This window comes from Bos indicus x Bos taurus, chromosome 3, assembly GCF_003369695.1.
Source record: "Bos indicus x Bos taurus breed Angus x Brahman F1 hybrid chromosome 3, Bos_hybrid_MaternalHap_v2.0, whole genome shotgun sequence".
Taxonomy (NCBI): domain Eukaryota; kingdom Metazoa; phylum Chordata; class Mammalia; order Artiodactyla; family Bovidae; genus Bos; species Bos indicus x Bos taurus.
This window is the reverse complement of record NC_040078.1, coordinates 120,203,713-120,217,325: the sequence shown is the minus strand read 5'-3', so window position 1 is coordinate 120,217,325 and position 13,613 is coordinate 120,203,713. Positions and strand designations below refer to the sequence as shown.

The window sequence follows — 13,613 nt, the reverse complement described above, 5'->3', positions numbered from 1 at the left end:
AGGGAAAGCTGCCCCTAGGCACCACGTGCCCGCCTCCAGGTGCCCTGGCTGGAGACAGTGGGCCATGGGGCCAACTCACGCCAGGGCCTGGGAGGCAGAGGGGCCGGGAGGGGCCGGTGGCCTCTGAGGTGGGAAGCCTTTGACAGCATCACCCCCCACCCCTCCTCCAGGGCCCTAAGCCGCCTCCTGAGGGGCGAGCTGTGACTCCAGCTCCTGGCAACCTAGGCTCTGGGCCCGGACTCATCTGTGAGCCCAAGGCTTGGTTCTCTTTTGCTCCAGTTGTTCCAAAAAGAGCCTGTTTTCAGGAAAGGGCAGAGGAGGAGCATCGTGATTAGGCTCTGACCACAGCAGAGTGCGGGCGGGGACGGGGGTGGGGGCTCACCTAGATCTCAGCCAGCGTCTGCTTGGCACTGTAGTTCTCCCGCTTCACCTGCTCGCCACAGATTCAGGGATGTCGGTTTCCATGAGATCGGGGAGCCGCCAGTGCAGAACACCACGTGCTGGGTGGGAGCAGCGGTGTTGTGGGGTGGCCACACACCCCCACCCCTTGGCACAAGTCCCAGGGTGGGGCCAGAGGTGGGAAAGGGCTCCGCAGGCGTGAGCTGAGCTGGACAGCAAGCTTCAGTGCAGGAAAGGAAACTCCAGGAAGAGGCAGAGGCCGCAAGGCAGACCACCCCAGCTTCCACGGACCCTGCAGTGCCCAGGGCCCTCTGGACAGAGGCCAGGCCGGGAGGCGAAGACGCAGAGGGCCGCTGTCTGCCCGCGGGGGTACAGCAGGGGCGCCCGCCCCGCGGCCTCCGCCGCGCCCACCCCGCGGACCACGCGCTGACCTTGGGTGGAGCCCTGGGGTAGGAGCGGGGCCCAGTATCCGGCGGCCCTCGGCACCACGAACACCGTGACGAAGGCCGAACAGATGGCCCTAGAGTCCAGTAGGTCCGGGAATAATGTCCATCATCCTCCCCGAAGGCCTGGTACCTGCGGGAGCCACGCGGCGGTGGGGGGCAGGCTGAGGTGCCAACGCCCTTCTCAGCCTGCCACCCGCTCCCCGTCGCCGGGCTCAGCCCGCGGGCGCCGGGAGCTCCGACCCCGCCCCGGCTGATCCCCTCCCGCAGAGCAGCTCCGGAGGCGGGAGTGAGGGGCGCCAGGCCCTCCCAGCCTGGCCCCTCCGGCCGTCGCCCCGCCCCTCCGGCCGTCGCCCCGCCCCTCCCGATGCCGCCCCGCCCCTCCCGTGGGAGCCCCGCCCCCGGCGCCCTCACCGGCAAGGGAGGCTGCTTGCAACGCTGAAGGCGGGCTGGGTGGCGCCAGCGTGAAGCCGGCGAAGCGGCGCAGGTCGCTGGCCGGGCTCCACTGGTAGTGGGCGCGCGGCAGGAAGGGGGCCGAGAAGGCCAGCAGGAACGCCCGGGCCGCCGGCGAGTGAGCGCGCGGCCGCGCGCCCCGGCCGGCCCGCTCTCCCAGGTGACCGCCCCCGCCGCGCCCCGAGCTCACGTTGCTGATGCCCGCCAGGTGCGGGATGCCTCCAGCATGCGGAACCAGATGCCCATGTCCAGCGCGCGCTCGGCCACCCGGCGGATGAATTGGCGCGCGTCCAGGTGGATCTCCACGCAATTGCTGAGCAGCGCGAAGAGCGGCGCGAGCGGGCAGGCGGCCCCGAAGGTGGTAACGAAGCCGAACTGCAGGACTGCGGGGATAAGGGTCACCGTCAGGCTCTCCGGTGGCCACGGCGCGCTACCCTGACTTCCGCCCGCCGGGTTTCATCCGGTGATAAGGACCACGCGCACCTGAGACCAGTGGCCAGACACTGCCCACCGTAAACCCTTCACCGCGCCCTTCAGGGAGGCGTGGGACCACCCCTGCCTGTGCCCACAGTCCCTGCTTTTACTCACCCCACAGGCTCCAAGGCATGGCCCCCTTCTCCCGGAAGCCTCCCCGGAATGCTCTCACAGAGCTGGGTGTGTTTCTGGCTGGTCCCCGGCCTCCCCCTGCCGCCTGTGGTCTGGGACTTTAACTGTCCTTCCCGGGCTGTGCCCGCCCTGTGGACTCGTGGCAAGATTCTAGGAAGGGGCTCCTTGAAAGGGGCTCCTTGCTCTTATGTAAGATTCCTAAGGAGAGCCTGGGGCCCGGCGGCCTTCCATCCAGTGGTCGCCCGCTCACGTTATGAAGAAGCATGTCCCTCCCTGTGTGCCTTCTGTCCTCTTCCTCCGCAGAACGAAGCCACTGGCGTCAACCCTGTTGCTCTGGCCGCCGGAGGCTCAGAGCAATGCCTTGCTCAGATGCAGCACTTTTGACTGTGCAGCGGTTCTCCCCTCTGGCATCAAACAGAAGGGCTGCGTGAGACACAGACCCTGGCCTCAAAAAGTGCAGCCACCCCATCCATGCGGGGGATAAACCCCGAACACAGGCCCCCTCCTGGCAAGGGCACTGGAGGGTCCAGCAAAGAGTGTGGGTATCGAAAAGCTGTCCAGAGAAGCCCAGTTCCCCAGTGCTGCCTCCGTGCAACCTCGCCCCGGCCAGAGCACCCTCACTGCTCTCCTCACGCCCTGCGCAGGGCTCTGGCCCCGGTGTTCAGGGGCGGGAGGAGATGAAGGCCACTCAAAGTGAGCCCCATCGGGGGCCCCAGGTCCTCTCTGAGTCCCTGGACCTGGGGCGCTGCCCCTCCTGCCCTCAGCCAGCCTTTCTTGAGTGCTCCCCGCCATGGCCCCTACCATTCGTTTCCTGATCTCTCCAGGCCTGACTCCATCAGGGACCCCCTGTCATACCCATCCTTACATTGTGTTTCAAGGCAGCTGCAGACAGGAATGCTGAGGCTGGCAGGCCCTTTGGTGGTGCAGTTACCCTTCCCCATGTCGCTGGTGGTCATGGCACCTACCGTGGCCCCTGCCTATCTCGAAGAAGTGAAGTGAAGTTGCTCAGTAGGGTCCGACTCTTTGCGACCCCATGGACTGTAGCCTACCAGGCTCCTCCATCCATGGGATTTTCCAAGCAGTAGTACTGGAGTGGGTTGCCATTTCCTTCTCCAGGGGATCTTCCTGACCCAGGGATTGAACCCAGGTCTCCCGCATTGTAGACAGACGCTTTACCGTCTGAGCCACCAGGGAAGTCCGTCTCGAGGTACCTGTCAAATAGGCCCTCGAAGGGCAAAATCTGGTAGTCCACCTCCCAGGGCTCCTGCCGGCCTCCAGGGAAACCCCTGCCTTCTTCTTCTGGGAGCAGAGCCGGAACCCTTGCCAGCAGCCTTTGGCTTCCTGGAGACAGAAACACCAGGAAGACGGCCCTGAGGGCATCTGAGCCCACCCCTGGGGCCCAGGGTGGGCAGAGAGAGGGGCAGGCCTTCGGCACCCGTGTCCCCCTGGTGGGGCAGCGTGCCAGCCTCCCCCTAATCTCCCTGAGGCAAGTCAGCGCTGCTCAGAGGAGGCGGCAGGAGCTACGTCAGGAGGGAGCGGATGAGGACCCCAGGATGTGAGTGTGTGGGCACTTCGCTGCCCACACTTGCACTCGTCCAGCTACACCCTGTCTGCTGTAATCTTGAATTCAGCTTCCCAGCACCGCCTGCCCTGAGAGTCAGGGCCACACCACAGAGGGCACGTGGCTGGGCTAAGGTCTGACAGCGTGGTTTGTGGTGCCCAGGAGTCTCCAGGGAGATGAGGTGTGCAGGGGATGGTGAGGGTCCAGCTTGGGTCCAGCCTTGGGCCGGATGTGAGGCATCCCTGGGCGGTCAGTGCAAGGGCTCTGGCCTGGGCAGGGCTGCGGTCCCAGGTGCCTTGATTGCGGCCACAGTAGTGCCAGTGGGTGGAACCGGGGGATGGGACTCCAGTGTCCCCATTAGGGCACCGGAATCCTGGGGCCTCCCCTTGCTCCTCCCTCCCCGAAGAATGCCTGGCCCAGCCCCAGTGGGCTACACACAGGATGGACCAGTGGTTGGGGCAGCACCCAGGAACCCAGGCCTCCTGCCCTCCAGAGGCAGTTCCAGGGCAAGAGACCCCAGTAAGAGCCTGCAGCAGCAACACAGGGTGGGGGCATCGGAGAGCCTATGGGCCAGTAGCTGGGTGGAGCCTCCCCTGCACGTGCCCGAGTCGCTGGGGTCCAGGTGGGCTGGACCTGCCTTCCCCACAACCTCTTCTCCCAGCGGGGCTGGCTACCCCAGCCACTCCTGGGTCCCACGGTCCCTGGATGATTTCCAGGCAGATGGGGTGGGGTGGGAGACTCACCCCGGGGAGCAGAGGTACAGGAATCTCATGGATGGTGTTGATAACCTGTTTGTCCACCAGGATGACCAGGAGATCCTGGGCCAGCTCGGCAAGGCAGCCCCCAGCTGCACACTGTGGCGCCCGCCCTTCAGGTTAGCTTGTGGGAGGGACCAGCCTCAAGGCACCTGTACACTTCCGGGCCTCCAAGGTGGCCCCTGCCACGCCCTCACGTTCCTTTCAGACAGGCCAGGGGCACCTTGAGGCCTACAGAGACCCTCCTTCCCTTCCTTCCCCATCCTGACCTCATTCAAGCCTCCGCAGTCTTCCCCAGGTCTAGCGGGCAGATGTTATGGGACATCAGAGGCATGGCCGTGTGGCACCCTGGGCTCTTTGGGGAACCACGTGGAGTCACATGGGGTTGACCCTAGCCTGTGGATCCGAGGCAGACCCAGGATGCAGGCAGGCCTCACCAAGCAGGGACCTGATGACGCCAGTGAGAGGCGGGTCCTGGGGCTCTTAGGGGGAACCTGTGGGACAACATGCCTTGTGCTGGGTATTAAGCTAGAGGATGTTGTCTTGGGCTCTTGGGACGTCAGCCCACACTGCAAGATGTCTTCCCTACCAGGAGAGGAGAATCTGCCTGAAGAATCTGCCTGAAAACACAGCCAGTGCTGGGAAAGCAGTGCAAAATTGTTCAAACACCTGGTTCCAGTCAGCCCTGAGCTCACAGAGCCTCCTGTGTTTTCAATAGAGGAGCCCACGAAACTGCATTTTTTTGCTGGAACCATTTTGAGTTGGGAACTTTTCCTGTTGGTAACTGCAGGCTGCTTGCCTGCAGTGTGCCATGCGCAGTCCTGCCCTGAGTCTCAGCCCATCTGCCCTGTCTCCCCAACATGTGAGCCTGGAGAGGGCTCCTTAGCGACAGCCCCTTCGCAGGGAGCTGTCAGACTGGGTCGCAGCTCTGACCCATGGAAAGTTGCTGTTCTCCCTCCTCCTCCAACAAATGGGAGCAGAGGGGCTTTCAGGGGAGGTGTTCCACGGCAACTCCTGGACCCCTACCTGTGCCTCCTTGGCCCTCAGCCAGGAAGGGACCAGATGGTCATCTTGAGGGTTTTTCTACAATGTCTCAGGCGGGTTGGGGCAGGGTTGAACTCACAAGCCCACAAGCCCACAAGCTCACAGGTGGTGAACCCCTCTGGAGTGCTCCTAGGAGCACCTCCTTCTGCACAGCCCTTGTCCCCTGTGTGCTTCCCAGGGTGACATCCGCACCCGTGAACTGATCCTGGGCCTTTCCTTGGGGTCTGCTCTTGGGGACCCCGCACAACAGCAAGGCTTCATCCTGCAGGAAACCAGCTTCCGCTATCCAGAAAACAGTTCCCTGTCTCTCAAAGCTGCAGGTGAGCCCGCTTGTGCTGACGTGGGGGCGGGGGCGCCTTGGGGAGAAGCCCCGTGGGGGGCCGTCAGCCTCTGCACCTCCAGCTTGCTGACCGAGCTTGCGGCAGCGACGGCGGCTCACGGCCCATGCCAGTGACTGGGGCTGGGTTCGGGTGCGAATCGGGTGCCAACGGGGACAGGCGGATTGTGAGCTTCTGAGTACAGCTGTCTGAGTGGGGCCCAGGGAGGGCCACCGCCGGCTCTCCGCGCTCACCTCTTCCTTGCGGACCCCGAGCAAGGTGTAGCAGTTGCCGGGGTAGCCGCCGAACCTGGGGAGAGCCAAGCCTCCGTTCCCCCGGCCGCCCGCCGCCCAGCTGGCGGAACCACAAGGTGGGCACGGCGGGCATCGGGGAGCGACCCCTGTGCCAGCCCACCTCTCCCGAGCGTCTGGGCGGTGTCAGGGCCACAGGGGGCGGGGCGCGGGCGTGACCGCCGTGTGAGGCGTGGCCGGGCCACGCGTGGTAGGGCGGGGCCAGGGCTAAGGAGGGGCGGGGGCCAGTTTGGGAGCGGGCGGGGCGGGGACGGGCTGAGGAGGGGCGGGCCAGTAGGGAGTAGGCGGGGCTTGGGTGGGGCGGGCTGAGGCGGAACGGGGGCGTGACCAGGGCGGCCCCCAGTGGGCGTGGCGGGCTGAGGGGCGGGGCTAACTTGGCGTGGGCGTGACCTGGGCGGGGACGTGGGCGTGGCGGGCCCGGATGGGCGGGGCGGGCAGGTGTGGCCGGCGCAGGCGCTAACCGGCTCTTGCAGAAAGCGGTGTAGAAGCGGCGAGTAGAAACTGAGGAACTGTAAGATGGACACCCTGCGGGTGAAAGCGCCCTCGGACTCGACCTGGGCGTCCCTCTAGGGCACAGCGAGTGCCTGCGTCAGACACCTCCCCGGCGCAGGGAGTGAGGAAAGGGCCTGCCCCCGGGCGTTCAAAGAGATCCGTTCAGGAAAGAAGGGAGGGCGCGTTTCCGAAGCTCCGACTTCAGGACCTTCTGGAAGCGCTCCGCGGGTAGAGGAGGAGCCAGGCAAGTGCCGGTAAGAATTAATACGTTGTGGCTCCGGAAAGCGGGCTGGGCACGGGTCTGGGGCGCTGGGCGCCGGAGGTGCCTGGTAAGGAGGCGCTGAGACGGAGGCGGGCCCCAAGAGGCCGGCTGGAGGACACTCCCAGGCCCCGCCGTTGCAGGGACACTGTGGGCGGTTCCCCAGGGCTCTGTCCCTGGCCTCCCGCACGCTGTCTGCCCCGCACTCTGCCCCAGTCTCCCCGGTGTGCGCTGGGCTCTGTCCCGTCCCGAGACCAGGGCTGCAATTCGTGCAGCTCGTGGACGGATGTATTTGTCCTTAGGAAACGGAAGCGGGTCACAGAAGAGGGGGCGCCCCGCCCCCCGCCGAGGCCCCGCCTGCCGGGAGCAGGAGCTCCGCCCGTGGCAAAGGTCATGAGGAAGGAGGCTGGGCATACGCAAAGGTGGGATCGGGCCTCAGGAGTCCCCCTGGAAATTCTCGAGCATCTGCCCCCCAAACCAGAGTCTGCCTACTTTCTGCTTTGTGCTCTCACCTACACCTCTGACTTTACGGGGGGCTGTCCCCCACTACCTCTCTCTGAAAAAGGAGTTAACTTATACCTCCAGTTAATAAAGTTCCTGCGTGTGATAGTGTTTCAACCTACAAACTCCTTTGGAAATCCTCTAGCCTGCCTGAATAGGTTTTTCCGGCCACATGTGATTGCTCAGACTGTGAGAGGCATGAGATGTTCTAAACTGTCTAAATACAGAGTCCTTTGAGCAGTTAAAAGATTGATTAGAAATTGTATCGGTGAAGGGTTTTTCACTTATTGGGCCAATGTTTGCTGCTAAGTCTCCATACCCCTTACCTACTGTGTCTTTGGCAGTGTATTGATTGATATAATGGGTGTATAGAAATGTAAGTAGAAGCCTCAATGTTTGTAACCTTGGACCCTTGAGTTAATTCTTTTCTTGATTGAGCCCACCTCACCTTTGCCCTATAGGAACGCAGCTTTGTCCAATGCTTTTTGGAGGCTGGCGCCTGACTTTAGAATAATCACCTTTAGAGAAAAATAAGTTTCTTAAAATGTTAACAGGCCTCCTGGCCAGAAGATGATGTAATTCACCTGAACTCTTGCATGTGATAAGTTTGAAAGCCTGGCTTTGATTAGGATCAGGAACTGCTGTCCTTGCATGACACCATCCCTTCCCCTATTATCCTCTATGCACAACTTAAGGTATAAAAACTACTTTGGAAAATAAAGTGCGGGCCTTGTTCACCGAAACTTGGTCTCCCCATGTCGCTCTCTCTCTCAAATTCTGGCTGAGTCTCCATCTGGAGCGCGGAACCAGCCACGCTTACTAATTATGCCTGGGCTTCTAAGATCCGACTGAGGAGGCCTCAGTGTCTCCTCTCCTTCGGGAGAACGGAAGGACGCCTGCGGCCTACGTAAGTGGTGCAAACTTCTTGTCTTGAAGTTTTATTGGTCTCCCGCGTAAACCAAGCTACTCAGCCTCTTTTCTCCACTGAATTTCCTCACTGAGCTATCCTCATTCTTTACATCTTTGATAAATATTTAAATGAATAGGTCGCCTACTCCGTCTCTCCTTCGAATACCCTGGATCAGCCGGGGCTGGACCCCGGCACCCGCCCACTGCCGTTTAAGGGGCTTGGGGGGAGGACGGGACACGTCCCAGCGGCGCCTCACTGGATCAGCCGGGGCTGGACCCCGGCACCTGCCCACTGCCGTTTAAGGGGCTTGCGGGAGGACGGGACACATCCCAGCGGCGCCTCACTGGCCAGCGCCCAGCGCTCGGCACTCACCCCGTCTCGTCAGGACGTGCGCCCGGGCCACGTAGATCTTGGAGAGCATGAGGATGAAGATGAGGTGCACCATGGACCCCGTGAGGCTGGCGATGCGCGAAGCCTATGGGGGACGGCAGGGTGATGGAGGAGGGAACCAGAGCCCACCACCCAGCCAGCCAGCAGGAGCAAGGATGGAAGCTCACCCAGGCTGCGAGGATGCTGTTGTCTGGCCCAGACACCAGGATGGCCGTGAGGGCCCGGTACACAGTGATGGGCACCAGGCACAGAGCACCACGGCCACATGCGGGGCAGCGGGTGCATGAGCCTTGCGGCTGCAGCCTGACACCCCAGCACCCTCAGGGCACAGCCGCATGCTGTCCTACTCCCAGACCAGGCTGTGCGCCCGGCCTCTCCTGGCGGGTTGCTTGGCAGCGAGTGGTGGCCGGCAGGGAGAGGAGGGGTGGGCAGTTCCTTAGAGTTAGAGGTAGGCGACTCAGCGACCTCTGGGCAGCACAGGGGCCTCTGTGTCTTGTTGTCAGCCAACCCCCATCTCACTAGCTGAAACTGGGAATTCTTGAGGTCTCCGAAGGGGGTCAGTTAGGAAGTCCCTCTGACTAGAGGGCAAGACAGGGTGAGGGGACCTGTGCTTGAAGGATGGCTCAGGCCCCTGCCCCACACGCACCTGCCTCTTATGGCCCAGATCCCTAGCTCAGCCCCTCCCTGGAGCCCAGGAACACCGTGGCCTTTCTGAGGACAGTGAGGGCCTCCTGGGTCCCAGAGACAATATCACGCCCTGCCCCACAGCGGGGAGTGGGGGCTACTGCTCACTGAGGACAGCGGCCTGATGGGCAGCGCCCGGCAGCGGGGATCCTCACCATTGTCAGGACCACCACGGAGCTGGCCAGCACCTGGCGCAGGCGGCTCCTCTCAGGGCAAGTAGGGCTCGTCCTCAGTGGTGGTGGGATTCAGTATTGTGGGAGCTGAGGCGGAAAACTGGGGCCGCGGCCGCTCCCAGCGCGGGAGGGGGAGTGCTCAGCGGGGTGCGTGCTGGGGGCGGGGCCTCGTCGGGGCACCGCCCACCTCGAGGTCCCCGGAGTTCCAGCAGCCTCGGCTGTAGGCCAGCGGGCGCTCATCCGCTTCCAGGAGCAGCACGGGCCACAGCGCCGTGAACAGACTCAAGAAGACCGCGCCTCCGTGGCCAGGGAGCCGCCGGCCTGGACGGGGCAGCGGGGCTCCCCCGTGCTTGGGACTGGGCCCTTTTCTCCCTCCTGCCCCGCCCTCGAGGATTGCCCCCCAGCCCCGTCCCTCGCTGCCCACCGTTGTACCCTGGAGGCGGTGACCGTCTGGTGCACAGGAGGCAGCGGTGTTGCCGCAGAACCTCCCCCACCCCCGACTCAGGATGAGATGAGCCTGGGGACTCGGGTTGACGCTGCAGTGGGTGACACTTTGGGGCAATGGGTTGGGGGTGACTGTATTTTGCTCATGGGGGCCAGAGGGTGGACTGTAGTGGCTTGAACTGTGCTCCTGAAAAGATACATCCTCCGGTACACACGTTCTGATGGGAAGGCCATCAGAATACAGCCTTCCTTGGAATAAAGGCCTTTGCATGTGTAATTAGGATAAGGAGCCCCCGATGAGAGCACCTGGATTAGGGGGACCTGGAACCAGCGACAAGCCCTTGTAGGAGGAGGAGAGACAGACGTGGCCTGCACAGAGGGAGAGGCCACGTGAAGACGGGGGAGAGGGGAGCGGCGCGGCCACAAGCCAGCGGCGTCAGAGCCCCAGAGCCACTGGACATTCGCACCTTCTCCAGAAGGAACCAGCTGCCACACCGGCAGTACTGGATCCTGCCTGCAGAACCGTGAGAAAAGCAGCTTGGTTTTTTTTTTTTTGCAGCTTGTTGTTTTAACGCCCATTTGTGGTCATTTGTTAGGGCAGACCTAGGACACTGGCAGAGACAGGTTCCCAGCAGGGTGCTGAAGGCGTGTCTGTCTGTGGGTCCATCCTGGGCTCCGAAGCTCCGGCCCAAGGAGTGTGGGTGCGGGCCTCGCAGCTGCGCTCAGGGAAGAGCTGACCCACCCTGGAAGTGTAAAGGCTGAGGAAACCCGCAGCCTGAGGACTCTGTGCCTGAGGGCGGCAAGGTCTGTGTGCTCGGGGTCCTGCGCTTGACCTTCCTGGCTGCCATTCCTAATAGCAGGAGGAACAGGAGGAGCTCCCACGGCGTCTCCAGCCCAGCTGCTCCGCTGAGCACTGCGGGCCGGGGGCCAGCCGGCCTCAGCCGGTGGAGACGCTGCCTCCTGGGTGAGTAACGCACAGGGTGCTCAACCTTGCATGGTGCCGAGCGGGGCTCCCCAGAGGGGTGTGGCCGGACCAGGGAGCAGGGGACTGCCCTCCACCCTCGCCTGCCCACCCTCCTCTCTGGACCAGGGCGCAGGTGAGGGAGAGCAGCCAGAGGGGCAGACCGGGCAGAGGGGCACAGCTCCAAGCTGTCTCCACCACTCACGTGCCTGCCTTCACCCCAGCCCTGCCCTCTGTCTCCCCGCTGTCTTTGCCAGGCCCAGCATTTCTTTTAAAAACTGTATGCAATGATAATTCTTGAGATAACTTTGACATTTCAACTGTATATTAAGATAAAAGCTAGCCTCTGTCACTTGCTCACGATAAGAAATAAGAAACGTTGACACTATTGTGAGAAACGAGGGCACGTGCCAATACAATTGACGGAAGGACACACCTGCCCACTCGTGTCTGCCCGGGAGCACACGTATCTACCTGCCAGTCTTCCAGCCCAGTCCCGGGGCCCTCCGTGACCCCTGGGGGCTGGGCGGGGGGGCTCCATGCTCACCTCTACCCCCAGCTCTGCCCTGGGCCTGGCACCTGGGAGCCCCTCCAACCATACACCCACCTCAGGAGACACGGGGCCAGCCTGCGAGCGGAGGGCAGAGGACGCTTACGTGGGTGTGTCTGAGGACACCATGATGCAGCCCACCAGGGACATCCGCGTGCCCACCACCGCCGCTGGCAGGAGCCAACCTGCGTAGAACCCTCAGGGGATACTGGCGTCGCCTCTGGGTGGTCTGGGTGGGCCTGGTCTCCATGGCTGGGCTGAGCCCTGGAGAGGTCTGCACAGCCTCACGACCTGCAGGGAGCCCCGCAGGGGTGGGGTGGGGGTGTTGCAGGGCCTTCCGGGAGGAGGCCGCAAGGGGATGGCCCCCAGGCAGCTCTCCTGGCAGCTCTGGGCAGCTCCGTCCCCGTGCCCTCGCCCCCGACTCTGGACCTTTCCCCCTGTTGACCTTGGCTGCTGACCCCCAGGCTCCCGCGCCTCCTGGAACCCCCTTTCCTGAGCCTCAGTCACTTCCCATCTACACGCCAGGGATGGGGCCCCTCCTGGAGAGGCACCCTGCTGAGCAGACTCCAGTCCTGGAGGCTGGGGTCGTTCTTGACGCCTCCGGCTCTGCACCCAGCCCACCGCAGCCAGGTCCTTTACGAGCACCCTGTCCGCCTCCCACAGGTCACCCCCAGGCCCGCCCCGGCCTGGCGTCTGGCCTCCCCTGCATTGGCCAGAGTGACCTCTGAGATGCAAGTCTGTCGAGAACCCAGAGGAGGCCCTACCCATCGTGCCCCAGGGCCCTTGCCCTCCTGGGACCCTACCTGCCCAATGCCCTGTCCCCTGCCCGGGTCCACTGTGACCGTGGGTGGCCTCTCCTCTGTGTCCCCCAGTCAGTGTACAAGGCAGGCACAGCTCCCCAGCATGGCTCTCACACTTGCTGTCCTTGAGGCAAGAAAGGGCTTCAGCAGCTGGGACGGTGGGAGCATGGCTGGCGGGACAGGGTAGAGTTGTAAGCAGGAGGAGGAGCCCGGGTGCCCGGGGCAGACAGCCAACCCCAGGGTGCCAGCCTGTCTGCAGGAGGCAAGGGGGCTGCTCTCCCCGGGCCCCGGGCAGGGGTGACCTCCTCCGGGGAGGGAGTTCCTGGGGTGGCCCCAGGCTTCTCGAGACATGCCTGGTGGGCTGGGGCATTGGGAGTCGAAAGGGGGGCCCCCCAGAACACCCATGGTGAGGGTTTACCAATGCACGGTTTATGGTGCAGGGAAGCGGCTGGGCAGGGCGGAGCTCGGCCAGGGCGCACTGGCCTTGGAGGAGTCAGCCTGGCCGCTGGCTGAACCCCCAGGCATGGCTCGTCCCTGGGGGCACCGATTAGCAGATGTCACCCTGAAGGCCAAGTCGGGCCCAGGAGGCCCTGAGGGCGTGGGCACGGGACTCACTGAGCCAGGAGAAGTGGAAGGCCACCTTCTCGCCAGAACCCTGCGCACACAGCCCATGGGCTGCTGCTTGCCCCGCCTGCCCCGGCGGGCCCAGTCCGGAGCAGAGCCTGCCGCTGGCTGAGGCCCGGGGCCTGCGGGTCCTGCGGGGGCATCGCCAGGGCGCTGGGGACGAGGAGCTCTCAGGTGGGGAGACTGCAGGCAGGTGGAGGCGCCCTCCCCGCACCAGGCAGGGGTCTAGGTGCGGGGGCTTCAGGGCTGGGTGAGCCCCACAGGCCCCCCTGCCGTGGTGGACAGAGGGCGGACACCGCAGGGAGCAGGATCGCTGCTCCAGGGCAGGAGGCCCTTTGGGGTGAGCCGTCCAGCAGGGCCTCTCTGAGGAGGGCCTCTGTCCTGGGGCTGCCGGGGTCCAGTAACGGGCGGAGGAGGTACCTGGAGTGGCGGCCCCGGGGAGCCAGTGACTGAGATCTGAGCAGGCTCCCTGTCTCTGGGCGGGGGTCCTGCCGTCCAAGTGTGCAGACTGGCCAGAAGCAGGAGAGGTGCTCCCCAGCACAGTGGGCAGACCCCCAGGTCACACGGCAGGTGGCAGGCCCCCCCAGGTCACACGGAGGGGGGCAGACCCCCAGGTCACACGGAGGGGGGCAGACCCCCAGGTCACACGGAGGGGGGCAGACCCCCAGGTCACACGGCAGGGGGGCAGACCCCCCCAGGTCACACGGAGGGGGGCAGACCCCCAGGTCACACGGAGGGGGGCAGACCCCCGCCCACCTCCTGACCAGGCAGTGGACTCTTTGTCAGGGCTGGTGATAAGGTGGTTGAGTCTGGTCCAGCTGCAGCTGGTGTGGTGAGCACCCCCTACCTGGCAATGCCCCGGTGACCTGGCTTTGTGAGGGGCGCGGGCAGCCTCCCGAAGGGGAAGCTGCCCAAGGAGCCAGACTGTCCCATCAT

The 13,613-nt window shown here is 64.0% G+C and overlaps 1 protein-coding gene across 1 annotated transcript; it reads right to left on the bottom strand.

The window, feature by feature from the left end:
- Nucleotides 1-382: 382 nt before the first annotated feature.
- ANO7 (anoctamin 7) lies at nt 383-13,346 on the bottom strand. Its single transcript, XM_027538273.1, is given in 25 exon segments — nt 383-435; nt 438-479; nt 482-836; nt 838-920; nt 923-1,183; nt 1,257-1,398; nt 1,486-1,517; nt 1,520-1,678; nt 3,090-3,179; nt 3,182-3,242; nt 4,224-4,316; nt 5,833-5,887; nt 6,351-6,377; nt 6,379-6,455; nt 7,188-7,192; nt 8,424-8,526; nt 8,609-8,696; nt 9,270-9,337; nt 9,339-9,413; nt 9,486-10,019; nt 10,477-10,702; nt 11,360-11,450; nt 12,669-12,704; nt 12,707-12,763; nt 12,766-13,346. Coding segments are annotated over 25 exon segments (2,868 nt in total). The 5' UTR covers nt 12,821-13,346.
- Nucleotides 13,347-13,613: the final 267 nt, after the last annotated feature.